Consider the following 27433-nt stretch of genomic DNA (forward strand, 5'->3'; position numbering starts at 1 on the left):
TTTCTTTTTGTTAATTTCTTGCCTGGTTTATTGTTATTAAATCATTAAAACAACCCTTGTTCATTCCATTGATATACATGTAATAAAACTTAAATGTGCATTGGTAGACTATGTACATGTAAAATGTGCAATGTTACACATATATAGAAGCGTTGTGGCCACCACAGGAAAAAAAATACGCAAGCATTCCAACAGGTCACTTGAACTCGGTTCTGCGCACCTATGTGTTCTTCTTGCTGGTGCTAAACAGGGTCTTACCAAGTCTGTTCATCCATAACTATTATAATTTGTCTACATGTTTTATTCAAACTAGATGTTAACATGATTTTTCACGTATCACTGTGGTTCGCTCCAGACGAGGCTGTATTGAAGCAGTTAAAAAAATTCGCACAGGATGCCTTTGGTCATCAGCACTTTTTTAATCCATATAGTACCACAACGGTAGCTAAATATTCACCGCGTCTGCAAGAAAAGCGTAACAGAGCCTCGTGGACTTTATTAATAAATATTTATTCTTAGAGAATCTTTGGATACCAGCATCACTTATCGTGGTCTTAAATTAAGAAATTACCCTAAGCAGGATAATTTGTAATCATAAGCTCAATAGTGATCTGCAAAAGAATCTAACTAAAGACGTCTTCCGGTTATAACTATGAATACTGTAACAAGAATATATTCCGCCTTCAGTAGCGATTATCTGATAACTGTGTTCCTGGGTTGTTGGGTGGTGAAGCTCGATATGTATGTACATTCTCGTAAGGGGTCATGGGCCATGACGATATCGTTTCGATACGGCGGAAGCCATCAGAGTAATTCTTCCTGGAAAAATATTTCAACTCGTACTTTTTGTCCGACACTGTCAAATGCGGACCGCTTCACAAAACTGAATGACAATGTCCTTAAATGCATCATTATCGCTCGACATCTAACTTGTCGGGAGACAGCCTCGCCTAAATCGCGCCACACTGAACAGTTGATTGTCGCCTTGTCGATAGATGGCGCTATTTTGGGCATAATCGACAAGGTTCGCGATCCGAACATCAACAGCTTCATACTCAGTAACTGCTGGCGTAATGTTTGGGACGTTTCCGGGCGTCAGATAGATGGCGCAAAGCTCGACACAGCGTTCTTCGTCAAGAAGCCGACAGGGTCTTTGACTGTCTAGACGAACCAAGTTGATTACCTGTTCGGCCGTCGGAGGAAATTGTTCACTCACGATAATTACGGTTGAACCTAATTTTACTGTGTACCGCAGTGGTACTTTTAGCTTTAGCCGAGGATCACTTGTTGTACTCTGTAAGCTCTTTGACCCTACCTGTAATATAAGACAGTGCGACAAGCTTATACGATGTTCAGGTGTTGACAACACGCAAATCAAGGCCGTCAGCTAATAGCATACTTTTCTAATCTAATAGATCGTTTTTCGGCTTCAAATAGATAAATATCTAAAATCAGGAGCATATAATATGAAATGAAGACAAATGTGGCCCTGTAGCTGCGCGATAGAGATCTTCTCTAGAACGAACAATTAAAAGCTAAATTCGTTGACCATATGAAACCTGTTCGCACTCTACAAGTGAGAGCGTTTTTTGCCCCTACTTATCACCCTATAGCTACTTTGCCTTCATAAACAAAAGCCCATAAGGATTGTTTACACTTTTCTACGACTTTTTCCTCGTGCTCTCATGAATTGCAGCGAAATACGGACGTTTACCGCACGTAAATCCTACAGCTCATTGGAAATGCCTCACACGTTAAAAGCACAGTCGAAGTTATAGACAAACGTCCTCCTATTGACTGCAGTAGCGTTAAACCATTGCAAGGTTTGACTAAATTTCCGACGTACGCATATATTTCCCATATGTTTTCAGTTTGGGCATGTCATATGCGGTTCTTGTTTAAAACAATTGGAACATTGGAGGTGTCTACAGGATTCATCTTCAATCACTTTAACTCTAAGCTTGTTTAGAATATAACGGTTCGAAAAACTGAAGTAGAAATGAACGCATATATATATATATATCTGTAACAGGCCTATTAACTTAAGGCCTGCTGCTGCTCTCTCAAGAGGACGTCTACTATGATACACAAGCGAAATATTTGATGCAAATGTGTACAGAATAATTATTTTAGTGGTCGAGTGTTGTCACTCTACCATTCCCACCTTGCTAATGCGGATATCGGAGTAGATTTTAGTATCGATCAATTCACGGAGGGTCTTATTCAAATAGCTGACCACGTTATCCGCACGTTCCTTGTTGTCGTCCGCGTACACGACGATTACTTCAAAGTGCTTTCGGTTCGGTACACGCTCGACCGGTCGCGTTGGGTTTATTATTAGCACCTCGTCAGTCTGATTATATATGATGCTAGTAACTTCCGACGGGCTGCTATAGCCGTACCTGAAAAACCATCAGCAGCCTCTTAAATTTTTTTGAATAGAAAATATGAGGTTATATTCGACGACCAATCTATCTAAATCAGTTATGTGGGAACGCTGCCCCCTGCTGAGTAACCTCTTAGTACTGGGACACGCCGCTGCTCGCAAACCTCATTTATAACTGACATAATTTGAAAAATGTATTTGCATATGGCTAAGGTTCAACTTCAGATCCTTATCATACTGCTATTATAATAGATTTCGATCAGAAGTAATGGTGGTTTTCTTTAGGTACAAATGAAATTTGTTGGACGCGGCTAAGCTTATATGGCTAACATAAATGAACCGAATATACCCAAGTGGCTAAGTGTCATGTTCGGCCCCTTACTTCAATACTTCATGTGTTGTTCAGGTCAAGAGGCTTGTTCCAAACAGAAGGAACGCTTCCAACCGATTCGGAATTTAAATAGAAATTACAGAAAATAGTATCTACTTCTGCTATCTGTCACAATACCAGTATGTACTCGCAAGTCAAGTGCTGGAGAGAACTATATCAGTGGGCCCTTAGCTCAATACTCCCGAACAATTTTATCTGTACTCTTAAAACCACTGTACCTAACTTCAAGATACTGTTGAAGTTTTGTATATTGGCAATTGCAGCATTGCGCGACAAACCAACGTACCAAATAACGCAAAGCGCAAGAAGTATGGCAGCTAAGGTGATGGTGCCCACGACTATGGCGAAGGCCAGTTGGAAGACGGACACTTGACGGTGCCGTGTCGCGGGCGTCAACTCGTAGTGAATTTCTCGCGGTTGTCTATACCCCATTTTGTACCTGATGCTTCAAATACAAAACATGATCATGCACTTCAGAAGCAGAAGCACCTTTCTGCACATCGACAATCCGTTTACTTTACGTAGAAATCACTGAAGCTATTGCTAGGTAGGAACTATTTGTTTAGTGTAAAGCATCTACTTTCCTGAAACGAAAATAGGGAAAATTTGGTTATAAGCCTCTTTTATTCTGTTAAAGAATCGTAGATTAAATAGTAGCTTTCCGTATTAGATACAGGTACACAGTTGCTGAAAAGCAGCATGTCCATAGACATTCTTATAGTTAGTTGTCGCTATGTTACGGACGCCTGCAGGCTAATTAGCGTGCCATCCATTACTATACTACAATTTGGTTACAAAAAAACAAAATAAACTTCTCTGCCGGATAACTTGCCGCCCGTATTACGTTATTACCTTAAGCGAGCATCAAAATAATTTCTTCATAGAAATTCAGCAAATTAACGGGTTATAAACATTTTAGACACTGAGCCTTTGCTGTGTGAATTAGATCCACAATGAAGGAAGAGCTTAGGCCCCTAATAATGGTCCTTCTTTTGCAGTAATCTAGACTAGTTTTTATATCAGCGCATTGTGTACATACGAAAGTATTGTATCCTGGACGTAGGGTTAATCTCTAAAAGTTGCTGAGGAGATTTATCAATAGGCTACCTTGTAGCTATATAAATACTAGTTAACGAATATTGTCCCGCGAGGTATAAGACAATAAGAAAGGTCAAGTACTCGAAATTCGAATAGAAGAACAACGACGGGTATAAAGAGTCCGAATGGAGGCGGCTGCAGTGGGAGAAAGTAGTACAATAACTTTTAAAATCGATATTATAAACGAAATGATTACTTTCAGTGCCTTCATTATTAGTTCTCTTCTTGCGCGAAGTACTACGCCTTCATGAATCCAATAAGTCGTTTGACTCACCTGACCTATTCGAGAAAAACGTTACTAGAAGAAAGAAACACACTTATGAATACAATAAAATAGTTTGCTGTCCGGTGACACTATCTGGTTTTTTTTTTGTTTATTATAAATGTATTTTTTGCCCAGAAATGCAAGTTGGTATTTAATTAAGTTAACTAGAAAGTTTAACATATATTTAGCAGTAAGTTTTGAATTTCAATGTCCCTTTCCCTGTTTGGAGTGTTACAGAAATAAATCGGTAGCTATGCGTCGGCCTGACATCCCACCGACAGATAGGCACCATCGTATTCCGGCTGCCAACATGTTGCTGTTGAGGAACCTCGTTTCGCTGGAACGGGGAACGTCATGTACACGATCAGCTGTAGAGTATTAGACTGAATACTAATACATGACTTCTATGAAAATTAGGTTTTGCAGGACAAGCGTTAGGCTAACATCTCGAAATCGGCAAGAGCTCGAAATTTAATAGTTTTTTTGTTTCGGGCGTTATTCTTACTGTTTTTAATACGGTTGACTACATACATTTGGTGTGGTAAGATCAAGGACGTCTAAATTACTGCGTTTTACTTGGTAAGAGCATAATAAGTAGTATACTGACACAAATGTTTAAGTTTAAATAGAATTGTTCAGTTATTGTTTTCGATGTTAAAAATCGTGTGATTGTCTTTTTTGTTGTGCTTTGTTGAAATTATATCGACTGCAACGATCAATCACTATTTTCCCATTAGGAATAAATATTCCGTTGAGCATTGTTTCAAGCGACGAATAGCAGCTTTCAAATCTAAATTACTTTAATTAATTAAGTCAAATCTCCTCTGTTCCGTGTGGCAAAGAACGCATCAGGTATCGCTTAAGAACAACACGTGTAGTAATACCAATGCTTTCAAGGATCCTGACAAGAGTCGTAGATAGGACAACAAAACGCTCGTCTATAAAATCAATACGTTTTGTGTGTCGTGTAAAACGAACTGGGAATGGAGGACGACAAAAGCTTTCGACAGCGGGAGAAAAATTACAGCGCCCCAGTCTACAGCGCCCGAGGGTGCATTCACCTATTATGCGCCCTAATTATTATAATGAATGATTCTTGCTAATTATCTAAATTGTTTCGTTAATGCTCGTCGCCATTGGCTGCATCTAGTGACTGTTTTGTTTTTCTTATTAGTATTGGCGCATACGCATTGAAGGTAGAATATGTATAAAAGCGGGTTTGTTTTGATGCTTGTTTTGCATCTGATAAACATGGCGGATGAGCCACGCAGCTTAATCAATCAAGGCCATCTTTGTTTCTTTCTTTATTAACAGCTGAAATATTTCGGGGTGTCGTAAAACGTTAGCTAGATCGGCAGATTTTTTGAGTGATTCGTAATATTGAATGCGTGCAGTATCTATTTCAACTAGACGAAGTTACTGGACCCATGAGCGATAGCATTTAGTCAGAGGATCAACAATATTTTATCTTTTTATTTGACAGCCGCTGAATTGTTTAACGTGTATGGAATAAAATCGCCCTGTGTTATCACGTTGGATGTGAGGTAAATAAGCGAAAAAAACAGCTTCGATGCTACAAAAACAGAGTAACAATCTTATATCGATCCGAAGTGATCTACATTCTCCGATCGGCTTCAACACATCCTTGATATTCACCGAAAACGAAGGATGACAACATTCGTGAACAAACTAACATACTAACGTATAATAAAAATAGTAACTATAATCATCAAGAATGGCAGCAATATCCATTCATTGTTTATTTATACAGGTATATAATGCTACCGTTCTAGTAATAACACTATCGCTGGTAGTAACGGGAATTCACTAGTTGACAAAAGCGCCGTAACAAATTGAGGCTGTTTTGCTTCGCGTATATATATATATATAGGACGAACATGGCATAGGTGATAGTCGTCAGAGTAAGCGACTGCTATTATAGATTATATCATTATGTTATGTTGAATATAGAAGAAAGCGCTTTAATCGAAGAGTGTATTAGTTTACAAGACTTAAAGCGAGGCTTGTTTGTATCCAAAAACCGCAACCGCTGGTATTTACTTCTAGTTAAAACATAGCTGGAAGCTAGAAACAGGCCGCATCCAATCACTGTGCACATGTACGCGTCCTGAACGAACATCAAATTGCCGTCGGGCCGTTTTCGAGCTGGCATCCATGTTAGGTTCAGGCCAATCATTGAGTTCAGAGCCAAGTGATTATTATTGAGTAGAAACAATGGTAATAGCCTTCTATTTACTGGTGCAGGCAGTAAAACTGGAGGCTTTGATTAACAGCGGCGAGACGAAAAAATCAAGTGCTCATTAATCAAGACCAGCATAATTAAGGTGAAGATATACCAGAACTAGGTGTCCAAAGCCTGTTTCTACTTAAAGTTGAAGAATCTTCGTATGGTTAACCACAGTAAAAAAATGCATAGTTCGCGTGCAAGACGACGATTAGCTCTATAAACTGGCCCTATTACGGTCGATGTTACCAGATACACTGTTACCTTTCGGTGGCGAGCTAACCACTACGCTGTATCCACTAGATTCTAATTGGTTACAATAGAGATAAAAGGAAGGCATCGTGCGTTAGTTAAGGTCGAACGCAAGGTCAGGCAAAGGGAGAGCACTTTTTTAGAGAGGCACATTGACGAATTAGAGGTAACGGGGTGACCTACCACTCGCAGTGATAAGGCGGCAGCGACGTCGCGGTCAGGTCGCACACGCTCGCCTACTAATACAGTGTTGTCTAACTCAACATCATATTTCTGCTAGATGAACAAAAAACACCGTGGATAACAGGTTGCAGCTACTGCTTTTGATATGGCATCTGCGCAAACAAAATCTCTATGGTAAAACATATATGTAACACGCTATCGGAAGCAGACTGTATAATAGTGCTCACGTAACGATAACAAAACCACAGTTGTTGCCGGTTAACTAATAAAATCAAGAAAAACAGGCATCGTTAATAGAGTCTGTGTTGAAACGGGATTTTAACGAACACGTATTCAATATTCGATAATATTAAAATAAGAGTTTATTCTGTATCCGCCTATCCGTCTAGTGGTAACTTGCAAATCAAGGTATGTCCGAAAATCGGTGCTTCAATTGTTACCACGAGAATGCAAGTTATCTTAAACAAAATCAATGTACTTTTGATAATAATAATAATAACAATTAATTTTTACAGCTTCAAGTAACTGCAGCAAGATGTAAACTAGTTTACCCATCTACTGAGGGCAGTTACAAGAATCTATTGAAAAAAATAGCAATCTTCGAGAGAAATACTCAAAAGATGGGAAAGGTGGCTATCGTTCTGAGTAGCAAGAGTCTGATCAAGCTAGTCTTACGTAGGCAGTTATTTTCGACAATGCAACCAGCCAAGTCTGTTCAGACAGCTTCAGAAACCCAATCGGAGCTAATATGACCAGCGTCTGACGGCCATTCATACCATTTATTGATCGTCACTTTAATTCAGCCCACTTTTTCTTAAAGATGCGTCTTTCGATGTGGTTTTTATAATTACTGCCTCTTCATGATAGGTGTATCGCGCTCGATTAGTACCAGCAAATAACATCACGAGTTATTTAACTATCATTTAAGAAGAGAGCGGCCCTTACATGAAAAGCGATTACTTTTCGCGAAAAGGTCCATCGATGTTGACGAGGCTTCAGATCAGTTTGTAAGGCTTTATTAAGAGCAAACACGGCGGACACAACATGACTGTATAAGCAAAGCACCCAGACGTGTTTCCAACAATACATATTTCGATAACTACCTGGTTTATCGACATCAATGGACATATTTGTTTATGGATCGATCCTCTTTTGATTCACCGACGATCTTTTGCTGAACGCTCTTCGTTTGTTTCGACGGCTCTTCCTATTCTTTTCCTTCTTTATATAGCACACACCATCCCCCTGATGAGTACTTTCGTGTTAAATCTCAATATACAGTCTACTATTCTATGCCCTCGAGGGCAACGGCCCAGCAGGATCAGCAACAGCACACTGTCCATAGGCCCTAGATAGTAGAAGGAAGACTACGACGTCAAACAACCTCGGCCTTAAAACTGCGATTATAGCCTGGCGAACAGACACGGATACATAGTAAGAGTATGATTTTTCTCTTAATAGTGCTTTCTATGTTTCCCCTTCCTTTTCTTCCGAGACGTGTCGTAAGGCACGAATGGATGGACGGACGGACGGATGGGCGAATAAATATCACACGGCGCATGCACACTCCTTCCATCTGCCTTTCCTTTACCACGTACCGCTACTACAAACCTGCGCAGACTCGTGCGAAGCTAACATTCCCCGGGCGCCCGCGCCATGAGAATCAGGGGATGGCTGTACGGTTGGCGCTTCCGACGATGACGATCCGGATGGCGGAGACGAATAAATTTCCCAAATCTGCCAGTTAGGCATGTAGCAGTGTAGTTGGTTTGTCCGCTAGAAAACTTGCTATCTCAGCTGATGAGAGCTTGAACAAATATCATCATCAACATCGTTGCCATTATAGTGATTATAGCGCTTCCACTTCTCGAGACCGTGCTGCGACATTGTCGCCGCTCTCAAGCTGTACTGGAAGAGTGGCTTGGTTTGCTTCGTGCAACTTCTCCTCTTCATAGGTACCACGAAATAATGTTGGGCCGCGTTCGATTGCAGGGTGTATGCTCTTTTTAGCCGGCGGGCAAGACCCGCGCTGTCTAGCTCCTCGTTCCCGTCAGCGGGCAAGCCTCTGCTAAGCCAATTGGCCTCGGCTCAAAGATCTGTTCGGGTTGCAATCGCTTCTTCGCCCTATTTCAAGCATTAATCGCGTCGCTACTTCCATGCTATTTTCAATAATGAAACGGAGCTCGCTGAAAGTTCGCATGCGCTAAAATCGCGCGTCTTTTGTAGGAGAACAGACTCACAGTAAGCTACTTCTGGTTTACTTCCTGGTGAGTCTGTACGGTACGATGTGTCAATAGTATTTGCATTACCATGGCCGCGGCTGAACACTGACGACGCAGGCAGCGGCACGAGACACAGGAAGTGCCTACGCAACACCCGCAATGGCGATAACGACACGAATGACAATGCTCTTCGAATAGTGCAAGAGAAAAGTGGACAATATCTAATAGGGGCACGCCTAGAGCCGTGAAAGTCTATTGATGGTTGGAAAAAGAGCTACATAAATAGATTTCAACTGTTTGTTGACGACGGTAGAAAGTGGAGACAGTTTAGTTAGACGTAGGGGCAATTAACCTTAGGTCGAACGTTAAAACTGATATAATCCCTTACTCGTCCTTTTTACTAATACCGCGATTGTTTCTTGTAGGAACAAATAGGCCAGATAAGGTCATAACAGAAGTTCTATGTTCGGCCTGTTCACTTGAACGAGGCACGCATACGAGAACTGTACGAATATTTGCCTGATACCTATCTGGGTTTAAGCGTGAAAACGTCAGCCATACGAGGGAGAGTTTGACACCACCATCTGTTAGTTTCACACATTCCCTATGAACGTTGTAGCTAGCTCTTCTCGGCCCGATAGTTGAAACGTCAAAATATACCTACGAAGCCGACGATGTTAACACCTTAAAATTTAGAAGCGATCTAATAGGTCTGTATATCTTCCCAAGGCATTCGATTTTGCTAAAGCCATTAGTTTACGATAATTCAAAGTTGTACCGTTTCACTGCGACGCGTTTACCAAATAATACGTTTAATAATCTCCAGTTCCTCTGTGAATACATCAGACCGTCTATTTCCGAGTGTCCAGAAAAATAACAGCGCAGTGAACTAACATGGCCATCCAGTGCATAGCTATTTAGAAAGTTTGCTCAAGTAAATGTATGCACACTTTTCCACTACAATGCGGCTCCATACTTTCGAATCAATCGTTGCCACAAAAAAGTCTGATCGGATCAAGCTGGTTAAGCGCACCTGTTACACCATGTATGCGAACGTCGGACGCTCCGGGCGATTTTTCGCACACTAAAATCATTTTATCTAGTGCATAGTAGAAAATTCCTATTCGATTGATATTGCTCCCGAATAGCGAAACTTCTCCTCTGGAAATTCTCCCCGTTGCCATATGGTTAATGTATAATATGCGGATCCTGCCGTAATAGATTGTTGTACAGTGCGAGCAGTATCTTTCACAGACATACATATCGATCGTAAGATAGAAAAGCGGAATCATACGGCCGTTGACCACAAGCTAACCGTCGTTGAATATTGTCATCTTGCTATTTAAGTATGATCCACACTCGGTACACAGTAGAATATTGTAGCCGATACACATAAGCCAACATATCTGCAATTAACTATAATTAACCGCTGCTGATATTACCAGTACGCCAACCACAGAGACATATCCACAGATCCGACCCGTCTGCCCTCCCCTCCAAATTGGGCATATCTAATAATACATTAGCGTAATTAAAGAGAAAATCACTGCAGTAGTTCGACTCGCTATCTATAATAAACAGCTATTGTCAGACCATGACAATCCTAAAGCAACCCGCTCGATTCAAATTTGACCTAGTGGAACTTCTGTAGAAAAAAAAATAATAACCATAATATTAAAATATGGCAACGTTGTTTTTCATTTTCAGCAGTACGAATACAAATTATGCATTGGATATGGTCATCATTTGGATACACTGTAAAAATAAATATGACTTATACGTAAAAGTATTGAACAACGTGGCTTGAGGGGAAGTAGCCCGTCAAGGGGCGTCCACCTTCGGTGCGCGCAAGACCGCAGCCAATAGTAACCTTTAACAAGAGTAATGTCAATTTCCTTCTTAACTTCACTTGCCATGTTCTTGTTTTTGGCAGGTAAGAACTATGTGCTAATTATCATCTAATTAACTTAACGTAATAAACGTAGCTGAAATTCGCTTGACTAGTGTTTAATCGGCTCTGAAGTTTAGATCTGCGAACTCTTAGGGTCATATTGGTACGACTTCAGGCACTGCTGAATCGGGATCATTTTATCTATTGCCTTAAATAAGGCCAAAATGAAATTAGTAGTTTGGCATATAAAACATTTATTGCTGACCTACTGCCATTTATTGCGTTACTGTCCAGTTGTTCTTGCGGTAATGAACGGCGCTCACATCTCTATCGTCCTTTCTTCGAAGGCATACAATGGCAAACATTGAAGACAAATGAACTGTCCAAAACCACGGGGTAATCCAGTTCCGTATCGAGACACTTTGAACACACCCATCTACGAGCAGCTTTTTTACGTTTTTGCTTATTGCTTTAGTACTAGTTAGAAGCATATGCAACCATTTCACCTATGTAAAGATTGCCTTTGTCGAAGAGTATCGACACAACGCACCTTGTCTATTTTGTTTCTCGTTTGAACATAAGATTTCCCCTTGCGATCGTAGCGTGACATACAATGGTGAATCATTTAGAGATCGGACGTCTGGTCTCGGTCGTGTGCGCGCATCAAACTATAGCAACTTTGTTCTGTCACAGTAGATATATCACTGCATTTGTTCAAATCTTAACTATTTGTCAATAACGACACGACCTGAATACTAGTAGTTTTACTTTGTCTAGATTTAGTACGTCGAGTTTACACGCGTCTTTTCGTTCGCAGACGATGGTGTCTCGACTCTCAACTCATTTAGCACCTTACTTAGTAAACGTCTATAAAAAAAAAAATAGCCGAAAAAACGTTTCCAATTCTAATTGGGTTCGATGCCTTATCTAACCGCGATCCTCGTTAGTCCTTGACCGTTACTCAATCTATACTGATTAATTGCCCCCCTGTAAGAAGGTCATGTACAAATATTTCGTGCGTGAAAGCGAGTTTTATTGAAGTGATCTCATTGGCGGTCGAATCTCGGTTTTTGTCTTTAAATGCAAAGTAAACGGTTTCAATCATGATTTCTTAAGAAGTTAGTTATATAAAGGCTCTAAGGCGAATTGTTATAGCCAGCTCGCTATGACTTACGAGCAAAATATGTGCAATATTGTGCGCATGATAAATCACTTTGGAATCACTTATGCTACTTTCACAAAATAATGAACTGAAGTTGTCCAATACGGTTTTCATACTGGTAGCGATTTGTCAGTGATGAACGAAGCTAACCCTAATGTCTGCTCGTACCGTTAGAGGATGTTCATCGCATCGTATGATAGCGAACGGTTTTCGAAAGCTAACCAGAAAACGTCTCCTGTCAATAGCTTCTTTATGATGACGCGACTAAATAGATCTTATAGTGCCTAAAGCTATACGAAGCTTTACATATAAATTGATATATCACTAATGAATATATTTCCCTATATAGAGAAAGAGATCGCTACTATATGTATGTAGGTCTAAGTCGAAAAACAACGCGGGGTGCATATACTTATACCAGTTGCACCTACACCAGCACTCTCTATAAGTTGTCCTTTAGAGGGACAGTGAATGCATCGGCTGTTCGCAACATCATGAAACTTTAAAAAGTAGATTCCGCCGGATGTCGCAGCTCAAAAAGGTCTAGCGTCCAATTTCAGACGGACGTCGCCATTGCGTCTGTTAGGGGTAGGGCAATTATTTTTACTCTGACTAACAGTTCCGAGAACGTCACACTAAAGGCATTCGAGATCATTCCTTTTCAACATAAGCGTATTTCCCAGATGGACATTTTACATCTGGTCAGAGATAACAAAAATGTCGGGCACGCTTTATCGTCGTTAAATCAAAACAGTTGGATTAGGCGTATTGGGCAAAAGAATGTACAGTTAGGCCGTGCTAATTCTGATTTGATGGTTCAAAAATGTATCCACGGCACCTAAAAATGTGGCGGTTGTGTTTGATTCAGAAAGGTGGTGCAAGTCTGAGTATGAGTACGTCTGATGGCGAAATCGTTTTGGCGAGGCGATTTACGTAAGAACGCACGTCGTGTGTGAACTCCAATTTCTGCGTCAAGAGAAATACGGTTTCGATAAAACAGCGCACATGCATGAAAACATCTCTCACGAGAAGCACACACGTGCACCTTCGCGTACGATAATCTCGACGGATCTGTGAATGCAGTAACACTGCTCTGCATAAAATTTGTCTTCCAAATTGCTGCAGGCTTGATTTTCCACTAGCTACCTGCTGCCTTTGACGTGGCCCAGTATTGTAATATTCGTAAGCGTGCATACGAGCCAAACAGACAAAAAAGACAGTTCAAACAATTGGTTACAAAACATTTTTGCTACATTGCCAGCCTACCACGAACATTATCGCAGAATCATCCCGATAGCATGTTGTTGCGCGTCGTACAGACCGCTCACTTTAAGAAAAAAAAAAACAAACCATATTGGCGTCGTTCATATATAAGTTACCCACAAACATCAAGGGGTCGGTGGACCTTATGCGATTAACTGTAGCATTGTCTCGCCACTGGAAGAACGCTTTGGCATACATTAACGCCAAGCATAGTTTGCAGTGTTACATATATATAATATGCCTTGTGTACGCCCGATTGACCATCTTGCTTCTACTAACTGCATTAGAAATTGCGCTTGTCACCCGGTGCTGCTTTATGATTTCCTCAGCCGTAAACGACCTCTAGCGGCGTTCAGTTTTCAGAGAAATTCAGTAGTCAATTGGACTACACATCAGATTACGACAACTGCTAAGTAGAAGCTGCAGAAATAGTGGCAAAAGTGCTGCAACTATAAACTTCAGCATTGGGCAAACACGTACTCAGTCGAAAGAAGCATAGGGCCGCACGTGGCTAGAAGTTCACCCGTTGGTTTCATGCTGGCTGGTTGGCGCACCTACAGGATGTAATCCTTCGCACGATGTCTGTATGAGCGGGTAAATTTAGCGCCAAGTAGTATCAGTACTAGTTGTATACAATATTGAATAGTGTGCTTGATATTCAGTAGTACCAAGAATCGCTCCATTGATTTCGATAGATAGGTAGGCAGCCACCTAACAGATAGATTTGCCTGTGGCTTCAAATTAAACCTGGGCTAGGAAGCTTCTTACATGCATTTCGTTCACAGTGACAGCTCCTACTGGGAACAAACTGACAGGTCACATTTACTACATTTGCGTACTAAATCGAGCCACTTGAGCGTTTCCTCACCCTCTACGTATAAATGGAACCGCGCTCGTAGCTGAATCGAGAAGCAACAGCAACAGCAAGCAGGCGTTCACAGGCAGACGGCTAACTGAAAAATTTCTCGTCGATGATCAAGTGCCGTTTGCCTCCGAGAAGCGAACCCAACGAATGACGTCTGCCGACGTCGTTTACCATTCTTAATCAACAGGACGCAGAGGAGCTCTACTGGCTAAGGCACGCGTCGCACAGGCTTACACATCCGTCTACTAAGTTCTTGTCCACCTTCACCCTAACACAAACCGACATGCACAGCAGAATCACTGCAACATCATTACACTATGTTTCAGCCGCCGCGCGGATACTGCGTCTCTTGTGAGTGTTCCAGTTGGCAATGTTAGTGTTTTTCCATTGCTTCGCCGTTTATCTATGGGTCTGTCATAGAACTACGGTTACCACATTCCCTCTTTCTCAATGGTGGTATGGGCAGCCCTAAGACCATCTTCTCTCCTCATTCGTGTCCGCGTTGACTCTGCCCTTGCCGGCGACGTCGATCCGATCAAGGTGCTATGGTGCACATCAATAATAACGAGTCTTATCAACATAGGTTCCGGCATGAACTGGATTGGTGCTCAATAGTCTATTACACAGACGACGTAATAGGACAGTTAGCGAACGAAGAGACGGTGATGGGATGCGCGAACATTATACGCACTAACGTAAACAACGCAGGGAATGAAAATTGTAGAGCAACCGCTACGGGCTATTGTTTTGTGTCGCTATATATTGCACCGTAACTGATAGGAGTGTCACTTGTAGTGGTGAGCATCACCTGTGGCTAGAATAATGGCATATACTTTAGGAGGTATTTTTCTAAAAGTTTTGGTGAAATAAGCTATGCGGTGGCAACATTTTAGGGGGTGAAGGGCTTACAACTGACCGCTCTGTAGGAGGTAAATTGCACTTGGTAGGACAATTGGCTAATAGCCTGTCGTTGTTCCTTCTTACTTTACCAACTTTCCCTTGCCCTTCCCGATCGCATAATTCCGCGTCTGTTTTGCTGACTATATCTGTCCGATTGCTTCCTGTTTGTCTATTTGTCCATCTACATCTGTCATTCGTAGCTTTTCTTTATCACAGGGCTTCGGCGAGTATTCTCTTACTTTTAGCATTGGTGAACAGAGAAACGGCAGGCGCGAAGGCGAGCCTTGCGTGCGACATGACGATAATATCCATGCGGATTGACGATGAAGAGACTAGTAGATGAGCAATATGAAGAGTAACATACTGTAGTCACTCAGGTGAGAAACGGACGGAAGGTAAAGAAAACTGACTACAAAGCCTAGCATTGCAGGAGCACTCACTCGTCTGGCGCGCCAGATGTGTCTTATGCACCTGTGTGTATTTTCTATGTAGAGACTAACAACATCACATACTGAGTGAGCTGAAGCAAGTCGGTGCGCGAATAAGAGAGGCCTGTACGGCGTTTGGGAAGCTCGTATCGAGAAACCCGTTTGGCTTACGTTCTTACATGTCTATGAGGGCAGATGCCCTTTTCAAAAAGATTCCCCTCCATTGTTAGTTGTTTCCACCAAAAAAAGTTTGGCGGAATCTTCGATAAACATGTTTGTATAATAATCGTACCAGCTGCAATGTATAAAAACGACCGATGAAGGGGCGTCATTACAGCTTGATGGAGCGCTCCTTCGGAGTAATTTTAATATATCTGAAAAGTTGTTTTTTGTGAATGAAGGCAATTTATGTATGAAGCGTTGGTTAATATATGTACGTTACCTGTTTGTATTAAAAGCAAATATTAAAGTGAACCTCTTCTGCAAAGAGGTCGCGAAAAGACGCGCATATTCATTGCAAATGCTATTCGCTGAATTACAGTTTCAATTCGGAGCCTGAACTGCTCACAAACTGCAATTACCAACTTTTGCTCAGTCGCTTAGCAAATGAAATACCTTTGTACCTGCGCTCTTGTTTTGAGCGTGGCTTGGGTTCAGCCAGGAGGAGCAATCCTTTCTTCCTTGGAAATACGAAGTAAGACAAGTCGCCTGATATAAAACCACTATTCTTCGCGGCAGCTTGTCTTTTTGAGCTATTATTTTACATTTATAATCTATTATTATGATATAGAATTGATGCGGGCTCTTACTTTAGCAGTCACTTCATTTATATGAGGCTTTTTGTCTAACTTCGTTGAACAAGACCGCATTGTTCCACGTAGGCGATGCTACTCGATCAGACATTGGAAGCTGCTGGCCGATCAGCGCGTGAATAACCGCTTGAATTACTAACAAGCCAGATCTGGACAACAATTATTTTCGTTTAAAATAATTATCTTCACATGAAATCAATAGATAATTATGTGTTACTCAGAAAAAGCATTGAAAAAAATATATATATATTTTTTTAGTAAAACATTTGCCACTCAGATTTATGAAAAATCCTATTACCTCCATAAATATACTGGGAAACCCGATATTTCGATTTTTACGAAGTTGAAAGATGTATATCATTCATGGGATTTTGAATGACGCAGGCTGAAAAATTTCTTCTTCGATAAATGGGCTGAGCTAGCTCTATTAGAGATAGTTAAGTGAACGAAAATACCCTATTAACTAATTCCGTTCACTAGATTTTGGAGAAATTGTCTTCCGTTAACTTAGCCAAGCTTGTATTTTTGGATACTTTTCACTTGTAACTGAAGACAGTTACTCCTTGCAGCATAACGATGCTGCACATACCGTGCCTACTAGTCCGCCCGAATACAATTGCCTGAATGGAAAACGCAAGATTCAAGGGAATTTGTTGAAGTATACAGGAGTTATTCTAATAAAATCGTCAAATCGATATTAAGTCGTTTGACTGACGACCGCAAGCGCATGACGCGCTATTTTTTAGTTAGCCGAACAAAAATATGTTCCACTGTTAGACCAGGGCGTATGATACAAAACCGTTTGGCCTATGTCGGCTGCATTATGTTAGCTGAGCCTAACCTCAGTACAGGTAGCTAGTCCTTAAAATTATGCCTCTATTGTAACTCTTCTGTATCCCAGCACTTTTTGTGTCAGTTCAATTGCTTAATCGTTTTCGTCGTTTACGGTCTCCCAAAGAAGAATCAATATCTTGCTGCAGCCTACGCGAATACCCCGATTTATCAACTATAAATATAATAGTTTGCAAGCATCACAATCCACTAAGGCGGACAAATACAATTAAGTAAAAACAGTACAGATGTTTCGAGGAAGACAGTTTTTCTTGTATTGTCTTAATTATCAGGAATAAATAGTATATAATCATACCGGTACTTCGCTAGTACTGCGCAGTACAAGTGGATATATCAGGCAAAATGTATCCTCAAGGTTGAACCGTCAAAGCAGGTGAGGGACAACAACGAAGACGGAACTTCAGCGGCGAAGAACCACCACTGTATATAATGTGTTCGTGTGAAAAGTATAATATATGTATATAGTATGACGTTAATGGCGTTTTTGACCTTAAGCATTAAACAAAGCAACAATATGAAATTACTTAGATTATGATACTGTTTTGTTGATTTTTTTTGGGTCTTGTATGTGATTCGTAATGGAACGGCTCCCGTGTATAGAATCCCGGAGCGGCACGAAAAGTTTCGCTGTTGGGCGAATGCGGTTTAAATTATCATTTCATATTTAGGCTCCAAACATCGCCAATAACAATAATAGTAGTAAGAACAGAAAAATGTTACCGTAGGCCAATGGTAACCAAAAGAGGTATACCGAGGATGCAAGATGCAAATATGCTTTACCAGGCTTTAGTCTGCGCTAGACATGTTTAGCTTCCGAATAAAATTTTCCTGTAATAAGATAGCGTAAAATTATCTATCAGCACAAAATGGAAATTGTTGTAAAATGTACAGCTTCCGAGAACAAGGACATTTTGGATTTCGTTCCTTTTCGACACTGATACGCGCGTCCATACGGTACGGTGACAGGCTTAGCCGAAACGCAGGCCAATTCGGATTATAGCAAACTCATTAGCTCAGTCGTAAGGTGTCCCTTTCCAGCTGGAGCTGTAGAAATGAAATCATAAGTGATATTACACTTCGTAGCAATAACAACGGGGGTTATTACTACGAAGCAGCGTTTGTTGACGTTCAAAATGCTCTGAATAACATGCCAACACCGCTAAGTAATACAGAAGCTATTCAATGACTATAAGGTCGGCATATAACGATCATCTGATGATAAAAAAAGAATGACCAAAACAGATTCTTTACCTACGCACGACGAAATATTATACCGTCGTTTTGAAAATCCCAAAATCATTCTCGTCAACTGAAGTTCCATCAAGTGTAACATTGGAAACGATGCATATTTAAAATAGGGTAGATACTATAAATACGCACTCAACAAGAAGCAACTTACTTACTTAAAGATAAGCCGAACTTTTCGAAATCATGTCGATGGACGTGTACTGTCTGGCTGAATCCAAGCCAATGTCCTGTTGTACAAGATGCCTAGAAGTGGCCTACGTGAACAGAATAAGGTAAGAATAGGCCTGTCTTAACCTTAGCAGACAATTTATTTATATGCTAATATAACGCTCACGAGTGCACTGACCAAGCAAGTCACCCGTTTTATTCAATGACGTTTTTCCCAAAATCTGGACCAGCAGAGGCTTTAATTTAAGTAGGTCGAACGAATTTCTTGAAATATTGTCTCGCTGAACTCTGCTGTAAATCTACATTTTTTTTTTAAATGAAAAATACATCGAATGAGTAGTAAAATCTACGATACATTGCTAGCGTATACCGTGTGACGTAAACAGTTTTTGCAGCCGCAACCAAATGCCGTTAATATAATTAATGCACAAGTGGAACACTCGATATATTCGATGAGATACTGAGGGCCGAGGGTTAGTTTGCTGACCTGTTAAGTCATGCAAAAAGATTTATTAGTAAAGAGGATCGCATCTCGTTGCCAATACCGCCCTGAGCCTTCGTCGACAAGCACTGCATTGTCTCATCCACTTCGTCCGTCACTGAGGAGTTTTTCGTGAAACTTATTCATTAACATACTCTTACTGCTGCTGTTGCTTACCTAAACAGTTGATTCCGATTGAAACCAAAACTCTCGGCCACCGTCGCTGTCAGCAATGACACCTAACGACTAATGCTCTCCGCTGTAAATTTGCACTAGCTGACTATTGGAGTCTGCGGTGTCCTCTCTAATGGTGACCGAGAATTGTGTTTTTGACAGCGCGATGAGAACGCCCCGATCTTTTCGAGATAGCAGACGCAATCGTTGCTGGGTGAGCCGTCATCGTCAAGGATACACGTCCCAGTTGTTAAGGCGTCAGTGAAAGGGCTCCACCTTACTTGGCAACTGTTAGCAGTTGTACTATCCTATCCACCGATAGCCTATGTAGTGACCACCTTAATTATGTTACAAATATATCGGCTTTTATAAACATGCAACAAAAAAGACCTGTAAATATCGTATGCATAAACATTTTATACGTGAAAACTCTTGTGAATTAAATTTTAGTATTTTAAGATGTACTGGATTGTGACAACAGCTTTGGTAGAGTAACCCGGAACCTCTTACGTAATTTTAGATATTACGGAATTATTATTATTATAGAAAAGATGCGCAAAATATTGTTGACTACGCTATACTGTATGATAGTTGCTTGGGGGTCCGGAAAAGATTCGATTCACTATAATCTTGTTTTGCTTTGCAATGATTTACTTTAAAAGAGTGCCGTATTCCTTCTCACAAATAGGTATTTCTGTTAATAGCTATGTCGAAGAACCACGAACTTTGTATATTAAGCTCTGAGTGAGTGCCTTCTCAATGCAGGCCTTTTGGAGCGTTTGCAATCATTCCGAGAAGGGCTGAAAACAAACCGCGTGACGATTATAGCAAATAAATCATTGAGAATTTTTTTCTATGGCGGTCATACCTCTCTAACATTAAAAGTAACACTTTGTGGGCATGTTGTTTGTTGCTCGCACGTATTTACGAACAGCGTCCCCATTCCACCCAACCACGGAGCTTCTATGTGCCCGCTCGTTCTAAATTAATATTACTGTCACGATGAAAATAATCAATAAATGTGATGTCTTTTTCTATGACTATGATATACTCGCTGAATTCTTCTAAATTATTCCGGCCTATCGTGTCTCAAATGATGACAATGATTCATTCCTCAGGGACATATAAACAAACGCATTTCTTTTTAACACTGTTTCGCAGTATGAACCTAAACCGCGAACATTTCAGGGTAATGAAGGTACCATAGCCTATATCTTTCCGCAAGTCTAAACCTGAACTTTCGGAAGTACATTAATATCCAAAATGCTTCACAGATTTCCGTTAGTTATCTGTTTTTTTTCTCTTTGAAAAAATGAAGCGAGTAGAGGTACGGCTCAGCCAGTTCCTAAATCCCAACATAGTCATCAATACCGCCAAAACTGACCGATTGGCGTCTACACTTACTCTATTTTTCAGCCTGTTGTTTTATAAAAAAAAATCACCAGGCACGGTCTGCCGACTGCTGCGCGGTCTCTTCTAGACTGCATCCGCAACAGGTTATCCAGTAGCGTATGAATCAGACAAGCATTACTAATTACTGATAGCGACAATGGTGGGCCGTTTTAGCATCATCAGCGCCGTGACATGATTTGAAGCAGGCTTAAACGACCGAACATCGTCCGCACGTTGGTTGACATCGAGCAGACGTCGAATTGGCACCGTCAAATAACATGAAAGAAGGGTTTAGGTGAAGGCTAGTGAGGTTTACGAACTGCTGATACGATATTCAGGTGGTAATGTAAAATAGCACAACAAATGACGATTGATTATTGCACTAAATAACTATTAGGATGATAATGTTTCCTCTAGCATTGTCGTCATAACACGCTAGCATGGCAGTTAGCGAAGCTCTGATATACGATTTTGACAATAGACGGATGATAAGTCGTTGCGCCTAGCTCACACAACTGTATTCGCGGTTCTGGGATTGGCCTACTAGCAAAGCTACTTCGAAGGGTGACGATCAACTTCCTGATTTCATTTTTTGTCCTTTGCAAATTTACCACATCATAGCGTATGAGCCGCATAGTTAATACTGCCAATATTAAACCTATACGGTTCCACTTGAAAAATTTCTCAAAAGATACCGCTGATTACGTTCAACCCTCATATTGTCGCTGACGCGAGCTCACGAGGTAATTTCTGGGAGACCGCTGAGGTAAAGGGAAAACTGAATTTATTTTGTTTTCCTCCTCTTCAGGTGGCGTCGGATACAGCCGCGGCCTCGGATTGTATTTCTGCTTTCCAGATCTGGAGGTCAATAAAAGTCCCGCAGACTTAGACAGTTTGCCTCGTAACAGATTTCCCTTGCCCTATTCGGGAAGGGTCTTTCATTTCGGCTTCTTATATAAAAGAAAATTTTCTACATATATTGTAAAGCACTAGATCATCAGACGCTTCGCTGCAAATCTTCATCGTAAGGTTCAGTGCTCCATGATTTACCAGTAGCCAGAGCATTCGTAATAAGATATTTTGGTCGATTTTTGTAGATACTTCGGAGGTCGGTGTTTGTCGAGAAGGTGTACATTTTTTTCATTATAAACAGAGTGTTAATGGCGGTTGTAAGGTGTATCGGTGGCGTCTTAGTAGGTCTCGTTGATATAATAAACATCACTTCGACTGTCTTGTACTACTAGAAATCACGATTTTTGGCTTCTTGAGTCCCCATGCAGGAAGGCTCAATCGATTATTGCGTTAGAATGGGGCTAGATACGATCCATATCAACGAAATGGTATGTAACGTTGTAGTAATCTTTTAAACGCCAACTGAATATGAATCAATTTCGTAAAATCGAGTAGCTAACAACCTAAGAAAAAAATTTAGGCAGGTGAAAAAAATAAAAATAATTGACGTTTTTCCATGAGGCCAAATGACCAGATCAAGCGATATTGTTTATGTAGCACTACTGTGCATTAACACTATCTCATATTTGAACTAACGCTAGCAACATGTCCGCGTATACTCCGGACGTATGAATAAACGCAAATAAATAGAAAGCGCCGCAGTGTACCCTCAATTCGAATAGGGCATGTGGACCACGCTTTGATTTGAATAACACTGCATCGATATGTCTTATGCGGACAAAACTTCTACGCAGAAAAGTCGTTTACGTTGTGATAACGTGTTTGTTTATTTGTAAGAGTTTTCCTATTCGTGGACAAAGCCTATACGTCTTTGAGGTAGACGTGTGCTAGTTTGAGAGGAAGAACTATGTTATGAAGCCTTTAATAGATAAAAAAAAAAAAACGTAGCTCACTTCAAAAGTTATACTTCGTGATCATCTAATTCAAGATTAGTTCTTCAGATCTACGGAAAATACGCTGTCCAAAAATGTTCACATCGTCGCGAGCGCTTCCAAAGCGCTTACAGTAACGTGTGTGATACGATAACATAAAAACAACAGCAATGTAGAAGCTTTCGGAAGGAATACCTTGCAGGATGGACCCAGTTGCGCAGTGCCTTTTGGCCAATTAAATTCAACCCATAATCCCTGCAGTTATTTACATTTATGTTTGTGGTATCTTTCTGACAACCGTATTCAGATACGAATGTTTTTAAATCTAATCATTATTATTTTCGGTATAGCGAATCCTATTGTTTGTGTCGCTCTTGTTTTAATTACAGTGTGGCTGTTGGCGACTCTTACCCTATTTGGCTTCGCTTATCCATTCTGCTTGACTCCATTAAGAAAAACATCGCCGAGATGCATTTGCCAAACCTCAAACGGATGTCCGCTCTTCGGCCTTCACATTTCGGCGTCGTCGTCGCCGCGTTACTTCTAGCAATTGGAGAGCGACTGATCTGTGTTGCAGCTCCAGCGGACAACCCAGAATGTACTATCGCTTACTTAGACAAGTGCGGACAGTATATCTTCCTTTGGACCACCAGCCTCAACGAGGTAATCGATTAAGGTATATAAGCATGCGTATATTAAATAACTCGAAACCGCTGTTAGGCCACTATCAGAAATGCTATTGAAGTGTCAGTTTGCTTGTATTTATAAAAGAAATAAAAAAAAATCCCTTTGAATATGTGTAAATGTTTAGTTTTAGCTATAAAGGGTACATTATACAGGCCAGATGTTAAGCTCTACCGCCAATTCAGCAATGATAGTTCCAGATTTCTTTTTTCTGCCAGCAAATATAGACTTGACGATCTTTCTTGCTAATAACTGTTGTCACTTTATAAATGCAACTATATAAAATCAGATTCATTCGTCATCGTCATGTTATAAATTGCTTGAATAGCAGCAATCTGTAAAACGCAAAAAAGCGTTTATAGATAGGATAAAAACCTTCGAGAGGTTATTTCTGCAAGTGTGGCCAGTCTAGTCTGGAAACAACCGCGTCTTAAATGGAATACTACATAATAATAATAATACAATATATTATTATAAATCGGTAATTTCTCTACTGTTATCGTTTTGCCTTTCTCGTAGCCGCTGCCACACTATGCTCATCTCCCCGTTCCACGAAATCGTCGTCAACGTAGAAAGACCTAGTGTTTTGTTGTTTTTTCTATAACGCCCCTGTCTTGAAAGTATTTAACTGTGAGATAGATCTAATCACAGCTGTGTTCCTGAACGGAAAAAGACACTCCAGATACTCGCGTATAGCTCTGACGTTGTTCATGTTTAGCCTCGTTTAACGAATCTAAACTGAAGAGCAATCGATATTATTGAACGTTTCTCAATTACCCTGTATGTCGCCGTCGACTGTGAGCATATGTCACGCTTTTTCGGAGGCATCGTGCTCTCTACTTATTAAAGTCGACTACATGGTTAGGAATTGAACCATAATATTTCTCATTTCCTAGGTGATGGCTCCTGCGAATACTGAGCAATTAAAGGAGCACTGCGAGCGCCAAGCAGCTTCTGAAGATTGCGTACGCAAGCGATCAGAAAAATGTCACTCGAGCGTCAAGAAAGGCCTCTCGCGTTTGTTTTATGACGCGATTCATGAAGAATACGAACAGCGTTGTGATCCAGAATCCGATTATCATGCCTCTTATTTGCGGATGGCACCTTGTATCCATAAAATATCCTCAGATATGTACAACTGCAGCGCGCGTCTTATAGCCTCTATTCGTTCCTCGATGGAGGATGATCATGGTAAGTCTCAATTTCTCCTAAATTGTTTGATGTATCACGAACGTGATTTGTACAAGTAGGGAGACATCTGGCAAGATTAAATTTATATTTCCCAGTTTACAATACTACAGTTTTTAATGCTGAGATCGTATAGGTATTAAAGCAAAAAGAGAAATATCGGAACAGGATGCCACCATAACTCTTACAAACAATAGCATAGAAACTAACGATTGATTTGGGCTAATTGTAATGTATTTAGGCAAATCTGTCCGAGAAAGGATTCCACGGGCGTGTTGCAATTTCGTATCCTATACTCGGTGTGCCGAAGTGGCAGCACGTAAGACATGCGATGAAGACACGGTTAACTTTGTGAAGCAATATTTAGAAAGGATTTCAGGAGAATTGTTTAGTTTAGCGTGTGGCAGTTACAGCGTTGAGGCCGAGGTATGCAAGAAGTTTCAAACGGGTTTACTCACGTCACATGAGGACGTCAAACTCACCGATGAAAGCAGCGTGACGACAATGATCGGTGCTTTGTCAACGCTCGCTAATTCATTTCAGCCAGCACGAAGATAAAAACAATGTTCGATATTTGTACCTATCATGAGAAAACTGCCATATCTTAAAATCTGATGGCCGCAAGTTAGCAGATGGCCTTGTCTAATTTTACTACGATCTGACTTCAAATTTGCCGAGTTGAAAATATCTTATCAAAAGCCAATTATACCAGAATACAAAAGCTAGGCGGGTCACAGCAAAATCAAACTAGGGATCGATTTATAAGTAGAAAAATGTCATTATGCTTGTACCGAAAAAAAACGGTACCGTTGTGAATTAGGGTCAATTGCTCTAGCTTTATAATACCGAACAATGTCAATGTAACGGCTTTTGAGTACTTGTGAGAACGAAGTTCTTCCGGACGAAACCGTCGCGATAGCTCGACATCTTAAACATTTATTAAGACGTTTAAACATAATCGGGACAATGAAACGGAATGAAGTATTGCCATTCTCCTCTCAGTGTCCATTTATATTAGTAGGCCCAAAAATAGGTAGATAATGAAACCACTTTAACTTAATAAAAATAATGGTACCGTGATACGCCTGTTTAAGATTACTAATTACTTGAAGCGCGGAAATGTTGAAAATGTGACTCAGGAAAATAAGTATAAAATGTACAGTCCCAGAATTCGTACCGTCGTGACGGTCACATCATGGATTCTCTCATACGAGTTTCCGTTAGGGGCGGGGGGAAGGGAGGCGGAAGAGGTTCAACACAGTGTAACGTCGGTAACTCAACTCTGTTACGGTTAAACGGACTTCAGAGAAATGATTTGAGTGAAAATTCCTAATGCCATTCCTGGATTCAAAATAACAACGCCTTTGATTTGGGAATTGCTGTTGAAATTAATTCCATTTACAAGTGCTACGACACTAGTGAGTACAACATTATGAACCTCTTTCTCGCAGCACACAGTTGTCCACATTATGAAGTATTCTAACTAACAAACCGAATAAGTGATGAAGTATCGAATCTTCCTTGTACTAGAATTCTACGATCTTCTAGGGTCTCTTTGTCCATAGATGAATAGTATCGGCTAGGCATATCGTATCCAATATACGTCCATTGTTTTTCCTGTGACAGACATAGCTGAGAACTAATTATTCTACTTAAAAGAATAATTGATATTTTGTCTAATTTAACGCTTCGTAATAATACATATAGCACGTAGTACGGGGAAAGGTGCCTTTAAATCATTGATATTGATAAAATATTGATTCGATGGGCACAGAGAAAAATACGCTGCGCCTACATAGCTAGACGTGGTTAGTATTGCTTAATAAAGTTTAATATAATTTAATAAAAGCTTAATAAAGGGGGTGCTTAACATACGTAAAAAGGTGAATATATATAGAACAGTGAAAAAGGTTTATAGAGGTAATAAGCAATTAGTTAGAAAACAGTTAAGACAGTTGGCGGGTCAGCGGTGAAGACATCGATGTACACCGCTAATCATCTCGCCTGTGTCTTTTCACTTATACGGCTATACGAACGTAACAGGCCAGACTTGAAAAGTAAAACCTTTTTTTGTCTTCTATGTCCGGTGCTTACGCCGTTAGATATATTGCATCGAACAGCTGACTCCCAGCACGCTGATATATTGTAGGCAGGTATATTGTAGCAAACAATTGTTGTATAGCAAACAAACACGTATCAGTGATCTCGCAACAAGTTTAAATACCAACGAGACAACAAAGTAAGGGAATGGTTCGAATGGAACATAGCATTATAGAAAGGCTATGTAGGAAAAACTGCTATGGGATAGCTATTACGTGGTAAAATAGAGTTTGAATTGTTAACTCTGGCTTAGATGGAAAAAATTATCTTGTTACTTTTTCTCTGACGAAAAAGTGACAAGATAACGTTAAACAGCGAATGAAGAAACGCATGACGAGACAACGTATCCTGATGTTATGCTTCTCGGAGCATCGGTAAATTTTTGAGGTGAGGTAAAATCCCGCTCGTATTATATTATTATAAAAACGCAATATACATATTTTTGCTTAGCCCGAAACTCTAATAATACTGTAAAATTGTGCTTGCACCCACCTTGTGTACATCAACTGTCGGACCGGTTGAAAAAGTCATTTAGACTGTTTTCTATGAATCTTCATCTTCTATGCAATTCACTTTCCCCAAGGCTTACCTTAGCTCAGTAAATGTTGTGTGTCTTTTGCGTGTTGAAATACCTTAAGGTATATCGTAGTACCAAATCGTAGCTCACTACTGGACGCTCACAAGGTTCAACTAGAATGAATAGTTCGTCACAATAAATTTGAGCTAACGCCAATAAGCTCACTCACCCATTTCTCTCTTCCCTTTTGTCCGAAAATCAGGTTACGCATCCCTTCGAAGGTCAGGTGCTATTCCCAGAACTCAGCTTCCTAGAATCTCTCGGACCCGTGCACACACACACACACGCACACGCACGCACACCCACCCACCCACCCACACACACACACAAACACACGCACTCACCTAAATCAATACTCCTTT

The 27433-nt window shown here is 40.5% G+C and overlaps 2 protein-coding genes across 16 annotated transcripts; one reads left to right on the forward strand and one right to left on the reverse strand.

Moving 5' to 3' along the window:
• On the reverse strand, nucleotides 1–27012 carry LOC111246655 (uncharacterized). 13 transcript variants are annotated; one of them, XM_022796597.2, is made up of 5 exons: nucleotides 19290–19446; nucleotides 18619–18717; nucleotides 3064–3222; nucleotides 2165–2402; nucleotides 1–1315 (listed from the first exon to the last, which is right to left on the reverse strand). In XM_022796597.2, exons 3-5 carry the CDS (start codon nucleotides 3207–3209, stop codon nucleotides 926–928), a joined length of 774 nt encoding a protein of 257 aa, XP_022652332.1. In that variant the 5' UTR covers nucleotides 3210–3222; nucleotides 18619–18717; nucleotides 19290–19446; the 3' UTR covers nucleotides 1–925. The 13 variants fall into 13 exon arrangements, with proteins under 13 accessions (XP_022652332.1, XP_022652327.1, XP_086839110.1 ...); XM_022796592.2 differs by having other exon boundaries at nucleotides 3064–3361; XM_086982984.1 differs by lacking the exons at nucleotides 18619–18717; nucleotides 19290–19446 and adding an exon at nucleotides 26987–27012 and having other exon boundaries at nucleotides 3064–3216.
• LOC111246656 (uncharacterized) lies at nucleotides 21567–25476 on the forward strand. 3 transcript variants are annotated; one of them, XM_022796600.2, is made up of 4 exons: nucleotides 21567–21707; nucleotides 22912–23185; nucleotides 24103–24397; nucleotides 24636–25476. In XM_022796600.2, the coding sequence occupies exons 2-4, from the start codon at nucleotides 22991–22993 to the stop codon at nucleotides 24950–24952; spliced, it is 807 nt and encodes a 268-aa protein (XP_022652335.1). In that variant the 5' UTR covers nucleotides 21567–21707; nucleotides 22912–22990; the 3' UTR covers nucleotides 24953–25476. The 3 variants fall into 3 exon arrangements, with proteins under 3 accessions (XP_022652335.1, XP_022652336.1, XP_022652337.1); XM_022796601.2 differs by having other exon boundaries at nucleotides 21570–21702; XM_022796602.2 differs by lacking the exon at nucleotides 21567–21707 and adding an exon at nucleotides 21733–22018.
• Nucleotides 27013–27433: the final 421 nt, after the last annotated feature.

The sequence above is a fragment of the Varroa destructor genome, unplaced genomic scaffold (assembly GCF_002443255.2).
Source record: "Varroa destructor unplaced genomic scaffold, Vdes_3.0 BEIS01000003.1, whole genome shotgun sequence".
Taxonomy (NCBI): domain Eukaryota; kingdom Metazoa; phylum Arthropoda; class Arachnida; order Mesostigmata; family Varroidae; genus Varroa; species Varroa destructor.